The 17,263-nt window shown below is 30.4% G+C and overlaps 1 protein-coding gene across 1 annotated transcript; it reads right to left on the bottom strand.

The window, feature by feature from the left end:
* Positions 1-2,091: 2,091 nt before the first annotated feature.
* Positions 2,092-16,375, bottom strand: LOC114194960 (amino acid permease 8-like). The gene is made up of 7 exons (XM_028085361.1): positions 16,162-16,375; positions 11,842-12,075; positions 11,667-11,760; positions 3,384-3,601; positions 3,034-3,167; positions 2,645-2,872; positions 2,092-2,511 (listed from the first exon to the last, which is right to left on the bottom strand). The coding sequence occupies exons 1-7, from the start codon at positions 16,373-16,375 to the stop codon at positions 2,092-2,094; spliced, it is 1,542 nt and encodes a 513-aa protein (XP_027941162.1).
* Between the last annotated feature and the right edge of the window lie 888 nt (positions 16,376-17,263).

Genomic DNA, 17,263 nt, shown 5'->3' with positions numbered 1-17,263 from the left:
AGCTAAAATGCAAGATGACCTAATCGAAAAGGTCGAAATCCCAAAAGATTTATTTTACATAATTAATGATTTGGTTCTAGAAGAACCTCAGGTACCTGAAATTGTTAAAAATGATGAGATCTCAATAAATTATGTCATGAATCATATAATATGGAATCAAAATGAAGTTAACATTGATGAAACTTTTACATATAATATAGCAATGAATGCTATGAATGACAATGAGGATCAATAATAAATGATCATTGAAGATTGTCGACATAGAAAAGATTGGCGAAAATGAAAATATGCAAAGAATCATAACTATATTTGCTTGCTAAACGAAAGTTTTTTGAACCTATAGTTCGCACACATGAAGGTGTCAAACCTATTGAGTACATATGGATTTTTGCACAAAAATCAAATTAAAAATGATGAAATTGTTAGATACAAAACACAATTGGTTGCTCAATGTTTTTCAAAAAATCTGATATTGATTTGTGAAAAGACATATTTTCTGGTGTTGGATGCAACAACATTGCAATATTTGATTATCCTAATTGCACAACAAGGTTTGCATTTACATCTAATGGATGATGTTACAACTTATTTGTACGGTTCTGTTGAGAATCATATTTATATGAAAATCCCTAAAGGATTTTATTTGCCCAACAAGGCAAATTCTAAAGAGGGTTATTCAACAAAATTGAACAAGCCCTTTTATTGATTAAAGCAATCAGAACATGTATGACAACCGTCTTATTGATTACTTATTAAAAGAAGGATATAGATATGATCCTATTTGTTCTTGTATTTATATGAAAAGATCCAAAAATGAATTTGCCATAATTATTGTTTATGTAGATGAGATAAACATCATTGGAACTACTAATGAGCTCACAAAGGCAATTGATTGCTTAAAGAAAGAATTTGAGATGAAAGATCTTGAAAAGGCAAAATTTTTGTTTGAGATTACAAATTGAGTATTTAAACAAATGTGTTTTTTATACATCAAGAAGTTTATATAATTAAGGTTTTAACGAGACACATTCTCTTATCAATGGACACTCAAGGGAGAGTGTTATGAATTAATGATTGTCCATTGATTTGATACATTTACTCATATGATTGATAGTCATATGATTCATTACTCTTTATTTAAATATTTGTATTAAACTAGTTGATTTGTTTCCTTTATGGATCACATGTTGTATCTATAAATAAGACTTTTCCTATCAATAATAATACACAGCAGAAAGTTACACCCTATTCTCTCATTCTCTATTCTTCCTCTCCTTCTTCTATTTCTTATTAGCTTCATTTTTATAATAAATTGTACTTATTTTACTTTTAAATTTTTATTTCAAACTTTTATTTTAAAGTAACACAGCCGTATTTTTCTTTTCTTTTCATCTCATTTTATTCTTAAGAATATTTATCTGAAAGTTTTCACATTATAATCACAACTAACTGTAGCTACCCTTATGAAATAAATAAACCAAAATTTGAAGGATTTGCTTGTAGTTACGAAGAGCTCCATTCACCCCAGGAATAGTCCATCTGATACAATTTATCAATTTATCAATTTTTTTAATCTAAATATTGAAATTCATTTTTTAAATTTATTCAATAACTAAAAATAGTTTTATATATCAATTTCAATGATTAACTGTGAAATTAAATATAATTTATCTATTTAAAAATATTTGTATCATACATTATAATTATAAAAAAATAAATATTTTTACACATACATGATGGAATTCTCAACGTGATAATTTATCGAAATAAAAACAATATAAAAGATACTTAAGTTCAACCATGTAAGTAAGTAATAAAGACATTAGTATTAAATAATCGAAAGAAAAACAATATAAAAGAGACTTAAGTTCAATCCACCTAAGAAATAAAGACACTAGTTTTATATAAGCTTGAGGCTGAACTCTAGAAATAAAAACTGATTTCTTTTTTCTCTCTTCACCCTATTATTTTTCTAAGCATTCTCTTTCAAAATAAAACAAAATAAACTGATAAATATTTTTTTGCACACCTTTGATTTTGTTCATTGTATTCATGATCATAAAGTTGTCATAAAAAAAACTTAGTAGCCAGCTATGCTTCATACTGGAAGGGCTTGTACTGGTGAAGAGCATGATCGATGCCATGAATGGCGGCACATGCTATGGCCAAAGACAGAAGCAAGAAAGAGAAGCTCAAGGTTTTAAGTCCAAACCACTTGGTTCCCTTTTTGATGTTTTTTCTTGCAATGTACATCTCCACTGGAAAATATATTGTCAATGGCCAGAACCCAATGGCCCCCAAAAGAGCAAGCATCTCATTGAAAAAGGGCATTGCCATAGCCATAACAGTCAATACCACCACAAATATGCTCCTCCAAACTAACCTAAACAAGTTAAGCCTCAACTTCATTTTTCCAATGCTCATAGGGTATTCCTTATTAACAAAACTTGACCTTTCCCACCTTTGTCTAGCACATGTTTCCACTATAGTAAAAATGGGTTGGACAACAACCTGCCACAATGTGTTCATTCAAGATCAATATAGTGAAACATGGAGTTGAAAATAGATCTCTAAACATATCTATGAACTTTGTGAAGAAAATATTTTGAATATATTTCAAGAGATGAAAGGGAATATGTGGAACCTGATATGCTCCAACCAGATGCACAACAATGAAGACATTGGCTAAGTCAATTAGCCAAAAAGGCTCTTTAAAGCCAGAGCTGAGTAGGATGTTACCAGGTGTGTCTGAACCAAATGCAGCATAACCAGAGCATCCACATATCAAGAACAACATTGTCATTGTGGATATTCCTATCTTGTTTGCCTTCTTCATCACTTTATTTTCAGGTGGTGATGATTTCAAAGAATCCTGTCTCAATATGAATTAACAATTTTTAAGTGTATAAAAAGTTAGGTTTAATTATAAAAGTGTACACTCAAAAACAAAACAAATCATTTCGTCATTTCTTAACCAATGTGGTTTTAGAAGACTTGAGTTTACAACAATATTTTTTTGGGTAAGATCAATACCTGAATATCTATAACAATTTGTGAATAACTGTTAGCAGTTGCAAGGTTTCCAAGTGCAATCAGAATATTCAAGAACTTGTGTATTGGTTTTTGTACGTTGCTGCCCCACATTAAAGAAGTGCTCTTTCCTTTCCCTGGTTCAATCCATGTTTAGCCAGATATTAATCCTCAAATAAATACAAAAAAATTTAAACGTGAGTTAAAAATTTAAACACGAGTTAAAAGTTTTACATCGAATAAAACTATAAAAATTAAATGATATTAAAAAAACAAAATCTATTATACATTAAACCTTAAAATTTTACATTAAAATGTTTAAAAAAAAAGTGAATAAGAAGTAGGGAATTAACCTGTGAAAACTATAGCAAGAGATAGTCCAGAACCAATTAATGCATAACCAAAAGACGTGAGCGCGGCTATGACAGAGAGCCAAGACAGCTTGTGAAAGTGTGGGATTTGAGACACAAAGATTTCTACAATTCCAAAACCAATCATGTACGGATTAGTCGAAAAACGACAGGCTGCTCCAATTCCATTCTGGTGGAAACAGTTGATTTTTCGTATTGTCCTGTAATATGCACCAATTAAACTTACAAAATTATTGTAATTTTTTTAATCAGTTATTGAGTAACCATGGTGTTAGCATTTCATCTAATCCTTCAGCTACATTAGCGCTCAATTGGAAAAATTAGCGCTCAATTGGAAAAATTTGCAAAGGAGGTATGAGATCACTTATCTTGATTTTATACACAATCTAATTTTACCAAACAGTATCAACTTGAGATAGATATTTGTGCACTGAAGAAAAATGACATGAGCATTCAAGATTTTTATTGTGTCATGACAACCATGTGAGATCAACTTGCCTTGACAGAGCCTACACAATTGAGTGCTTTTGCACCGTATATTACTCGTAGGAAATCACAACATTTGGTTCAATTTCTTATAATCTTGCGTAATGATTTTGAAAGTTTGTGTCGTTCAATTTTGCATCGTAACCGTCTCCCTTTTGTTGATGATGTTGTTAATGAATTATTAGCAGAGGAAATTAGACTTGTTTCCTAGTCGCAGGCCAACATAGCCTTGTAATTTGAAGGTACATCATCATCAAATATATCTTCTGGGAAATAGATCATTGACTCAGGTGTCACTAATCATATGTCACATCATTTGCCTTCTTTTGTTTCGTTATCACCTAACTCACCCATATTAATTACCACTACTAACGGTAATTCAGTTTCATTATATGGTATTGGTACCATTGTCACATCATTTGTCTTTGTTTGATGTTTACTACATACATGGTCTTGCTATGAATCTTGCTTATGTTGCAAAAATATGTGAATATGGATATAATGTGTATTTCTCTCTATTTGAATATTTTATACAGGATCGCACATCTCATAAGGTGATTGAGATAGGTCGAATGTAAGGTGGACTCTATGTCCTTAATTAGTTCAAAGAGTTAATAGTTGTAATCTCTAGTGTCGATTTATCTTCGTTTTGTTTATCTTCTTCTTCTTCCCTTTTTTATTTGTGTCATTCTTGTTTGGGTCATGTTTCTACATCTCGTTTAAAGTTTTTAGCGTCTACTAGAGTCTTGGGGTGCTTTGGACAGTCATGATATTTCTTATTGTAGTGGTTATAAATTGGAAAAAACAATTTTCTTTACATTTTAATAAAAGTATTTATTCTTCTCTTACTGCTTTTGATCTTATGCCTTTTGATGTGTGAGGACCTTCCTCTGTATCCACCAAAAGAGGTTCTATATATTATGTCTCTAATTGCATTGATGGTTTTGCTTGTTTCACTTGGATCTATCTTATGAAACATTAGTTTGATTTTCTCACAATTTCTAAAAGTTTTAATGCTCTTGTAAAGACCCAACATTTTGCTACCATAAAAACCTTTTTGTTGTGACTTGGGGGGTGAATATAGTTTTAATGATTTTACCACTTTACTTTCCTCTAATGGAGCTATACATCAAACCTCTTGCATCAACACTCCTATACAAAATGGCATTACTGAAAGGAAACATTGTCATCTTGTTGGGATTGCAAGCTCATTCTTGTTATTTACTAATGTTCCAAGTGTCTTCTGGGGAGAAGCTATCGTTACAACAACTCATGTTGTAAATCGAATCCCGACTACACATAATTATGGTTTGTCTCATTTTGAATATTTGTATGGTCATGCACTTGATAACTTTGCTTTGTGTGTATTTGGATGTACCTGTTTTGTTCTAAAACCACATGTTGAGTGTACTAAATTATCAACTAAGTCTACTTCGTGTGTCTTTTTGGGATATGGTCTTGGTAAAAAGGGATATCGTTGTTTTGATCTAGTTAGTCAAAAATTGTATGTATACGTCCTGTTGTATTTTTAAAACATATTCCATTACTTTCTATTCTAGCTAGCTCACATTATTTGACTACATCTGATGTAATTAAAATTGATCCTTTTGATATTGATTACATTACACCTACTTCTGTACCAAATCCAAAACATGTCTTAGATCAACTAAGTCTGCTTCGTGTGTCCTTTTGGGATATAGTCTTGGTAAAAAGGGATATTGTTGCTTTGATCCAATTAGTCAAAAATTGTATGTCTACGTCCTGATGTGATTTTAAAACATATTCCATTCTTTTCTATTCCAGCTAGCTCACATTATTTGACTACATCTGATGTAATTAAAATTGATCCTTTTGATATTGATTACACTACTCTTACTTTTGTACCAAATCCAAAACATGTCTTAGATCCAATTATAGACACTACACTAGAGGTTGTACTTGTTGATTCCTTTACTGTGCCTACTCAATCATCTCCTGAGGTTATGGTTCCTTTGTCACATGTTTGATATAGTCATAATTATAAATTTATTCAACTACCAGATTTTGTTCAGTCCTCTTATTCTAGTTCATTTGTTGCTTTTATTGCCTTTATTTATCGTCTTCATGAGCCTTCATCCTATAGAGAGACTGTCCATGATCCACTTTGGCAAAATGTTATGGCTGAGGAACTTACTACTCTACATTAGACTCATACATGGGATCTAGTTCCATTGCCACCAGAAAATGTCTTGTTGGATCTAGGTGGGTATACAAAATTAAGACAAAATTAGATGGCTAAGTTGAAAGATATAAAGCTAAACTTGTTGCTAAAGGATATAACCAAGAGTATGAGTTGGATTATGAAGAAACATTGTCTCCTATGGCAAAGATGACTATTGTTTTGTACCTTGATTGTTGTCGCTTCTATTTTTCAATGGAAGAATTTATAAATGAATGTGAACAATGCCTTTTTGAATGGGTATCTACACGAAGAAGTCTACATGACTCAACCATCAGGTGTCTCTCACAAATCTAGTGAAGTTTGCAAACTTCAAAAATCCCTTTATGGTCTTAAACAAGCACCTCGTGCTTGGTTTCAAAAGAGTTCTATAGTAATTGTTTCTCTTAGTTTTGTTGTTAGTCATCATGATTTTGCTTTATTTGTCCAAAAAACCAATGCAAGACGTATTTGGCTATCCTTATATGTTGGTGATATGATTATTACTGATGATGATTTTGATGAAATTACATCTTTAAAAACTACATTATTCCATCATTTTTCTATGAAATATTTTGGTGTATTGCGTTACCTTTTGGGTATTGAGGTTGCTTCTTCTTCCAAAGGTCATCTTCTGTCTCAGTTCAAGTATATTACTGACCTATTTGAATGTGCTCAGGCTACTGACAATAAGATTGTTGATACTCCTCTTGAGACAAGTGTACGATATTTCCCATCAAAAGATGTTCCTTTGACTTATTCTATTTTATATTGTACTATTGTTGGGAGTCTAGTTTATCTTACTATGACTCCTCTAAACATTTCACATGTTGTTCATGTTGGTAGTATGTTTGTTTCAACTCCAACAACATTTCATTGGGGTGTTATTCTTCGTATTCCTGAGTAACTTTGGAGCACTCAATTTCATTCTCTTTTGTTTTCTTCTACGTCATCTTTCGACTTGCGTACCTATTGTGATGTAGATTCGAATGATGGTTCTAATGATCAGAAATCCACTACTTAAGGGTGTATTTTTCTTTATGATTCACTTATATAATTGAAGAGTAAGAAACAAGATGTTACATCTCGATCGTCCATAGAAGTATCATGCCATGACTTTGACTATCTATAAGATTATTTGGCTGTGTTGGTTACTTGCAGATATGAATGTCTATTTGAAAGATCCTATGCCTCTACATTGCACTAGTGAAAAAAGGAGAATCTACGATGACTTATTATGACAAGTATAAGCCACCTGTCATAATAAGTTGACCGGTGACATTTTTGTAATAAAAATAACAATTATTATGATTGGTAAAAAGGGATATGTCATAATAAGTGAAAAGGGAAAACTTATTATGACAGGTGCAATTAACCTATCATAGTAAATAGGCACGGTGGAAAAATTGAAATTATGTTAAAAATATATTATGACAAATTTTGGGAGAACAATCATAGTATCTTTAAATCCCAAATTTTCCCCTTCCCTCATTTCTCTTTCTCATCTTCATTCTTTCTCAAGAAGTCTGCCTTCTTTCTCAAATAGTCACATTGCCTTCGTTGTCTCCGTTCATCTGCCTTCGACGAAGCCATTTTTTGCATCGTTCGTTGCATAGTTTGCCACTCCATTGGTTGTGCCATTCATCACGTCGTTCGTTGCGTCATTCGTCGCGTCGTTCGCTGTTGTTTGCCCTGGTTGCTGCACTAGTGATTCTGCCACCGTTTGGACATGTTTTCTCTCTTTCCTTCACTTAGTTTGTGCATGTATGTTAGGCCATGGTTCTACTTTGGAGTGAGTGAGAGATGCTTTGACATTTTAATGTGTGATGTCACTGTTATTTTGTGTTGGCATCATATTTCATCTTAAAGGTGTTTCTAGATTGGTTGAAATGTTCTAAGGGAATGAATGCTTATCTTGGGTTGTAATGGTTTAAAGTCATACCATGCTTGTGTTTGGTTTAATGCTTTAATTTGGTTGGTTTTCGATTCATTCCAAGTTTTTTTGTTCATGGTTTGGAGATAGGGAAATGTTAGATATGGTTTTGTTCATTAATGGTATAAGTAGGAACTAACATTAGCATCCTTAATAATTGGTTTGCTTGTTTTTCTTATTTGAAATTTTTTGTGGAAATTATGATTTTAACTTTAATTCGCCTAGCTTTTTCTCACTTTTCTAATTCATTTTTATGTCTACAAATTATTTGTTTTAGTCTCTACTTTGATGGTATCTCTTGTTAGTTTTTTATTGTGTAAAATCAATACAAAATGGAGATATATATAGGAAGGAAAACATAAAAGAATGGTGTATATAAAGACTAAAACATATATTGTTAAAGAAGTATCGTGTATGTTATTTGAGATTCAATTATGTTCAATCATATCCAAGTTTATATTCTTGGTTCTTCCTATTATCCTTTCCTAAAGAATCAGGGGATGATATTGATGATCTTATTGATTGTGAACTATATGTTGATGACTCCCCTCAACAGTTTGGTGGTCTTAGGTAAATCTTATTCCAATTATATAATTTTTCTTTATATTTTGTTTATTATCATCTATTTTTTTTGTTTTAGGTAAAATATATAATTTAGGAAAGACCATCCACCATCAGACTATTAAATATGATATGATGCGAGTGGTGGTTGTAGATGTTAAAGATTCTTCCACTAACGTTCATGTACCCACTGAGGAGGTTGAAACAATGGGGCAAGCTCTAGAGAATTTTATCATTTGGCCAGCCAGATTGGCAAAGCCAATTTTAGTAAGTATTGGTTTTCATATTTGCTTTATTTATGTACGTATTTGTTGTAATTGGATGGATATATTATTCTAATAATTTTATTTAAATTTAGGAGGGTTCTAAGAATGCAAACATTGTTACACCTCCACAACCATAATTATCTCCTCTCCAACAACTCGGTGCAACAGTAGTGACAATAGGGAATAAAATTTTCTAGTTAGATATGCCTCCTGAATTGACAGGCAAGACTGGTGCCACCTCTTTTTTGTATGTCATAAGGATATTTGTGAAATTGTGATTGGTAATGATCTCTTATCCATAATAGTTCTACAAGTTTTAAATTTGTAAGTAAGCCTTCATTAACCATAAAAATAGTTCAGTATTGTATTCAATAATTTATTCTAACATTATTTGTTGATATTTAAGGTATTTGCATCACCTATGCATCAAGAAGAATAATGCTAATATTTATGGATTTCTTGACCCTATTATCATTCAGAATGTAGGAAATAGATCAGAGGAGGTGCAAAAATAATTAACAATGATATTTGAAAAAGCCGACAAAGAGGTGTACTTAGCACCTTACTTGCATAAGTACACAATTCTTGAATTATAGGTAACTAATTTAGAACTTATTTTTATTAATATTATTCCAACTTGTAGGGGTCATTGGGAGTTGCTAGTAATTCTTCCTAATCATTCTCTTGTGGTTCTCTTGTGTTCCTTGCTTAAGAAAGCTAACACATTGTCCATCAAAAATATATTAGAGGTGTAAGTTTTTTGTTCTATTTTATTTCCTTCCAATATGATTAATATGATTTAATGAATGTTTACTTTTTGTAGGTCTTTGGAAGCTCATTCAAGGTTGTGGGGTATTCCATCTGTATCTAGGAAGATGATGCAAATAATTGCACCTAACGTAATTTATATGTCTGACTACCATTTAAGTTCTAATATAAAACATATTATAATTATTTGTATTTGATTTGTAGTGTCGACGTCCATTGGGGAGTTATGAGTGTGGGTATTACGTCATGAAACACATGCACACGATTATATGTACAAACATTATTGACTAATGGAATAAGGTAATAAAAAATTGACTAAATACTTATGTAATTTTTAATTACAATATTGTTTAACTTCATTATGATTTTTGTAGATATTTAATGATTCATCCCCATTGGAAGGTAGATAGGTGGAAGAAATTAGAACCAAGTGGGTTTCCTTTCTTTTGAATGTTGCTGATAACTTGTAGAAATCTTAGTTTTATAGTACTTTACAATCTTTTTGAGAGTATTTGTAAAAGTTATCGAGGTTGTAGGTTTATTATATACAATTTCAATTTTTGAGTTTGTTAGACAAATTAACTGTGTGGAATTGGTATGGTTTGGAATTGTTTGGTCTGGTGATATGAAATTTATTTGCATGTGAATTGAATGGAGAGGAAAATGGTAAAACAAAAAAAATCATAAAGAAAATCTGACTTACTATGACGTACTTTGCATTACCTGTCATAGTAATCTAGACTTGCTATGATGTACTTTGCATTACCTGTCTAAATAAGTTCGACTTATTATGACAAGTTTTACAAAAAATTGTCATAGTAAGTTCACTAATTGTTCCAACATCGTCATCTTGTGCGGTTGTGAGTTAGACTTATATGAATGTTAATCGAACACCTATCATACTAAGTCTGACTTACTATGATAGGTTTCTGCGACATTATAAAAAGTGTGGATTTTCTATGAATCCTACAACTATGAGGCCATAATACCTCTTATAATAAGCTTGTTTTACCTGTCATAATAAGCTCATTTTCCACTAGTGTTGTGACAATAAAAGTGTTATTCATATTGCTCGCAACCCTACTTTCATGAGCAAACCAAACATAATGAAACAGATTGTCATTTTACTCGTTATCATCTTCAACTTGGCACTATAGTTTTAACATTTGTTCCTTCGACTTTACATATTACAGATATATTTATCAAATCGCACTCCATTTTACGTTTTCATTTTTTATTTTACAAACTCTCAATATATTTAACCATAACATTATGAGTTTGAGGAGATATTAGCATAAGCCTATGTTTTAAACCCATTTACTTTGATTTTTAGAATTATCTTTGTGAATTATATAATACATCTCTTATAATAATTTCTACTCAATCACTAATACACAATCTACTTCTTCGTATATTTCTTTGATTTCTACGATGCTAGCCCTTCTTATACTCTAGCAAATTATTCTCATGTGGTAACATATTTTTTCTACTCACAAGTCACAAGTCATATAATTTGTCTCTAGTTTCCAACAACGAACCATCTTAGTTTTGAATCTTGAGGAAAACCATGTTGCATTGATTCAGTGATGAATGGATTAACGGGTCTTACTTCTAAACTCTTCTTAGCATCTAACCCATTAGCAACAAATGAGTTTTATTAAGCTGAAAAATGGGACTATTAACGAAACAGTTTGTTTGCATACTCTTTCGTAAAATATAACAAGTAGTGTTTTTAACTATATATATGTACTTTTTTTCCGGTTATTTTGGAAAATGGATTTTTTTTTTTCATTCACAAGCCTGTAATGGATTTTCAAACACACTTCAAGTAGTCACATTACTAGATTTTTATTTAAGAGAGTTGAGGTCAAAATACCTGATCAGAGACAAAAAAAAAAAACTGAATTTTAAAAAAAACTTAAAACAAAAATTACTACCTATATTTAAATCAATCTTATTTATTACTCCTTTAACATATCACGTAATATGATAAATCACTGTTTTCTACCATTCTACAAGCCATTCAAGTGACATGAGAAAAAGAGAGAACTTACACCATACTTAGGGCTGTAGTTATTGTGTAACCAACCCCTGCTGCAAGAAGGTTGGTGTACTGGATGAGTGCACATATCATAGGCATTTTACCACCTATTGTTTGACAAATAAATTGCAATTAGAATTGAGCTTTGGAATTTAATTATATATATGAGAATTACAAGGTAGACATACCCAAGATGTTTCTGACAGCATCCATGTAAACATGATTCCTCTTGCCAGTGACAGGATCTGGTGATCTATAACAGTCTGCTAGAAGACTTGAAGTAAAGAGGTTGACAATTGCAAAGAGCAAGATTGAGAATATGCCTATAATCCATCCCAATTGAGACATGGCCCAAGCTATAGACAACACTCCAGCACCAACCACTGTTGTTATTATATGTGCACTTGCTGTCCATGTTGTCCCTGCTTATTCTCAATCAAACTTAAACTGTCACTATATGCAGTAACAACTGTATAACTGTCTCAACATACGCACAAAAATTCTTGAAAATATAAAAGATAGAAAACAAAAGGTAAGAAAAAAATTTTTTTGACCGGGGACATTGATTACTTATGATGTATGAGTTGTTTATATAAGATGTCGGATACCATTTTTAATATAAAATCTTATGATTTAAACGCTTCCCCTCAAAACTTGGTTATGATATCATGTTAGAAATGAGTTTTAAGTCTAACTCAATCCCATAAAATTGACTTGTACGGTAAGATTTGCACCTCACTTATATATTACGAAATTGCCTTCATGTAGGACTTCCAACAACAACGATCATACTTAAATTCTTATATCCTCCTAGTATCATACGTGATCCCTCTTCTAAGAGGATTATTTAGAAGAGAAATATTACAGTTTTAGATTAATCAAACTTATAATATTTAGTTTAAACCATTTGGACTTGGTGATGAATAGAGTGAAACCTTGATTAAGGGTTCTATTATCATATTTAAAGTTCATGTATTCAAAACTCACATAGTAATGACCATATTAGCAATGTGTGAGGGAATCATAACTTATTCTTATTGGAGCTTACACGAAGCTAAGATTTAAAAAAAAAAGTTTACAAATCAATCAGGCAAAACACTTCCAAATCTAATAAACCTTATCGGTAATAGAAAAAAAAATCTGAACCATTCATTAATATTGATATTAAACAATTTAATATATAAAAAATAGATTAATTAGTGTACTATACCTAGGTGGACTAAGGCAACTACACGGACAAGTCTACCTAGACATAGTCCCACAAATAAAAACTAGTACATAGGTAATCAGTCAAGCAGAACCATATAGCGGCCCAGGCCGCGTATTGCAAAGAACAATACTTGTTAAGCCAATAAACCCAAACTTAGAATGTCGCAAACAAGGGTCCCTAGTACCAACAAACGCAAACACAAGGTTTGGGCCAAGCCTAGGCCCATCTACGATCCAAATACTGGTTCAGTCTATAAAGGTGGCAAGACATAATTAATTATTCTAATACGAGTGGACCCAACAATTAAAGTTATGTTTTCATTAATTCCCTAATCTGATATTTGACTTTTGAGAGCCTTTTTGCTGACTTGATCGTCAGACCCCTTTCCGCAGGTAACCCCTAAGGGTCCAGACCGCCTACGTTAAGAGATAATATGTACAAGTCAAGAAAAAGCCGACTCGAAGGGTCAAGGATTGAGGTAAGACATTATTTGTGTTTTCTAATATCTCTTATTTGTTTTCACAAGAACAATTACAAGCAATGGTTGTGTGTGTATTACACACTGTCTAGTTATTTTTAACCCTAAAGATCTATATGAAATTAGTGTTAAATGAAATAACGACACAACCTAAAAAAATGTTCAACAAGTTAGATTACGTCATCCTTAATTTAATTAAACTCTAGTTTTATCTTGGAAAGTTTGTATGACTACTTAACAGCAAGGGAAACTTTGAAGTAATCAAACTTATTTCATCTTTTGCTTTAGCTGTGAATAGTTTGTCAATTTCAGTACAGTTGTTGTTGTACTCTAAATCAAGTGAACCACATATAATGTTTAGTAAATTTAAATATAAAAAAAATTTCATATCTTAATTTAAATAATGATGTTTAGTAAATTTAAGTATAAAATTTTTATACCTTAATTGTATTCCACTATTTTAAAAATATTCTTGTCTCTAACTTTTGGGATCATCTATATTAACTAGACTGTTAATTGGAAAAAAAAATTTGGTCATTTAATGAAATTAAAATAATTAGATTGACATGGCTTTTGCACTGGCAGAACATCCTCAACAATCACCTTCCCTTTTTTTGTCACCTTTTCACTTCATGCTTAAAACGAAGTTTATTGAATTAAGTCTTGTTGTGGAGTTTAACTAATGCCATTATATATTATATAAGAGGGACAAAATAGCTAAGTTAAAAAAAAAAAACATCATAAAGCAACACAAAAACATATTGTCTAAATCACTGTGGCAAAGGAATTTAGTACTATAAAAATGAAAAAAAAAAAAACCCTTGAAGCATCGCTATTAGAAACAAGGTCGAACACAAAATCTAAAAAGTTTGGAGTGACACCCAACTATTCAAATGCATGCAACTATGTTCTATTCACGAAGTAAATCCAAATTTTGTATTCTTTTGATGAGTCATTATATGAAAAATAATAGATATTCATGTACATGCTTCTAATCCATTTATTCAATGAAAACATAAAAAAGTAAGCAGAAACTTATTAACTATTTTCTTAAAGAAGTGCTTTGGAAAAACACAGGAAACTCTATCTCTGTCCGTTGATGAATATGGATAGAATAAAAATATTTAATCAGAAAATGAGTTGTTTAAGAACCTTTATTAATTAGTGACACTGATTCTCATGGTCCTCAGACTAATTAACAGAGTCAAACTTTCAAAAACAAAACTCAAAGTTCCAACAGTCAAAGAAAAGAAAAAGAGATCATTCAGTTTAGTAAGATGTGAAAAAGGACTTTTATATATTTAATGTGCATTGCATGTCATTAATATAGTTTGAAATTATAATCACAGGAGTTAGAGCCTAATTTACTTACTTTCACCTGTGGAATAAATGTTCAAAAAAATATTTAATTTTTACATGTTTTTAGTTTCTTTATTTCAGTTTAATGTTTAACCTCCATGATAAAAAATAATAACTACAATTAAAAAATTATTTAATCTTCAAATTTAAAAAGACGATTAAAAATTTATTAATAAGAATAATTTTAAAGTAACCGAGGAGTGATTATTTAATATTTCCTATGTTGTAAAACAATTATATTACTTCATAAAAGAACTATCTTTAAGATTATTTCATATGAAATTTTAAAATAATTAAAGTTTTTAATGATGACAGAGTAAAAAAGGTATTTTCAGTGATAGTTGAAAACATTAATCAGTTTTAGAATAGAGGAAGAGCGTGAAATGTTGTATCAATTACCCCAAAATCGTATTTCGCGTTTATGATTTTAAATTATATTTATGGGAAAACAGTTATTGTAAATGTCTTAATTAATTAAAATATTTAATATATTAGATAAAAACATTTAATAATGTTATATCTGACCATATTCTTTAATTATTTATTGAACTTTTAACAATTTAAAGTTATAAAATAATATATATAAGGTTAACTTTCTATAAAAACTAAAATTCGTCAAACTGTAGATAACGTTTAAGTTTGATGTAATATTATTAGTGTAAAAGAATTTATTTTATCCATGAATAGAAAACAGTATCATCAATATAAATTTTCAAAATAAATAAATTTTATAAAACAAAACAGACTTATCATTTACCACAACGTAAATGCTACCGTTTCAATTGACCTGGCTTTGAATCTATATATGTAAACCAAGACATATACACCAGACATTTGGTTTAGACTTAATTATTAAAATTATTTTTTAATCGTAAAAAGGTTCTTATTTCAAATTAATTTTTCTTTTTCCTACCAAGAATTTTTCTAATTTATTTACAGAAGATTAATTTTAAGTAGTTTTTCTACCATAACAAAATCAATTTATACTGGGTAAATTTGCAAAATAATGTATGTATATTAAAAAAATAGTTACAAAAATAAATTATTTTAGTAATACACTCTACAAAAGTTTAACTAAAATTAGTCACTAAATGTAACGTGTAGATATGAAGTTGAACCATTATTCAAATGTAGAACAACTTTGAAGGTTTTATGAACCAATCTAACAAAATCTAAACCAAGGTGAATGAAAGTTTCTTAATATTAATTTTTAGAATGCACACAATGATTTTTTTCTTTTTCAAAATTAAAAGAGCGTTAACAGGAAATGCTGAAGCTAATAACAATTTGTGGAATAAGAACAGAAAATAATCACATTCTGATAATTTGGACAAGGAAACAAAAACATGTCTGTTGGTTTGCCATAATCAATGTCAAGAATTTAATTTAAAACTAAAGTAATTTAATTTTAATTTAAAACTAAGGGATTTGCATGAAAAAGATTTGGATTGAGAAACAAACCTGTTCTTTTAGGCTTGCCATCATCGTCCAAAAATGAACCTGCACTTTCAATTATCCCTAAAATATTCTCCTCTATCTTCATTTTCTTTTCCAAAACGTGCTTCAAACTTTTAACTCTTTTTGCTTCTATCCAAATTGGTACCAAGTCTAGAACCAAACTCAACTGCACAGTAGGTATATATATTTGGGGACTGCTACGCTTATAGGTACACATTTTTGTATTTATATATTTAAATGTAATTTAATTTTAAAATACTTTCTCTATGAAATTATACAAATGCATTTTACTTATTTTACTTTTACAAATATAATTTAATTGTTTTAAAAAAGTATTATATTTCCATTAGTTATGTATTATATTAATCTTTTTAATTGTTTAAAAAGGTTAAAATGTGTAGTCTTATAAGAAATAAGAACGGTTATAATAAATATTAATTTTTAAAATCTAAGAAATGGTCAATTTAATTTATTCTATAAATAAAAAACAATGACATTTAATATAATTTATAATAAATTTTATATGGGAGGGTTATTGGAAGACCGTGCCTATGCGAAAACTACTGTGAATAGGTATGTTATAAAATTCATCTTTTACGGCAGGACTAAAATAATTAATAATAATGTGATACGATTGCTTGATAAATAAAATATTTTAAAAATATATAGTATTAAGAAATATCAAGAGGTAATTAAACTAGCGACATTTATTCATATATATTATCAATATATAAGTATTTGCACCAAAGAAATATATTTTAGGATATCTTCTAGCCACTTTAGCTTAGAAAAGCTAGACGGGTCTTGTTGGGCCATAGCATATTCGTGTTGGATTGGGAACGTACATATTTAAAAGTATTTTTGTCTCCTGCTACTCTCACCACTTGAGTCAGTACGCTCTACGTGAGACTAACTAGCTCTTTAAAGTGTCACAATGCAATCCTTACCTTGAATCCTTACTAAATTATATAATGAGGCACCACCACGAACTTCGTGGAATTACGTCCTAAGTATGAGGCACCACCATGAGCTCCCACTAACAGGGGTCATGAAATTACGTCCTGACCATGAGGCATCACCACACAACCAACGTGGAATTACATCC

Source organism: Vigna unguiculata, chromosome 8 (assembly GCF_004118075.2).
Source record: "Vigna unguiculata cultivar IT97K-499-35 chromosome 8, ASM411807v1, whole genome shotgun sequence".
In the NCBI taxonomy this organism is placed as follows: domain Eukaryota; kingdom Viridiplantae; phylum Streptophyta; class Magnoliopsida; order Fabales; family Fabaceae; genus Vigna; species Vigna unguiculata.
Note: the sequence above shows the minus strand (reverse complement) of the source record. Positions and strands in the feature narration are given on the sequence as shown.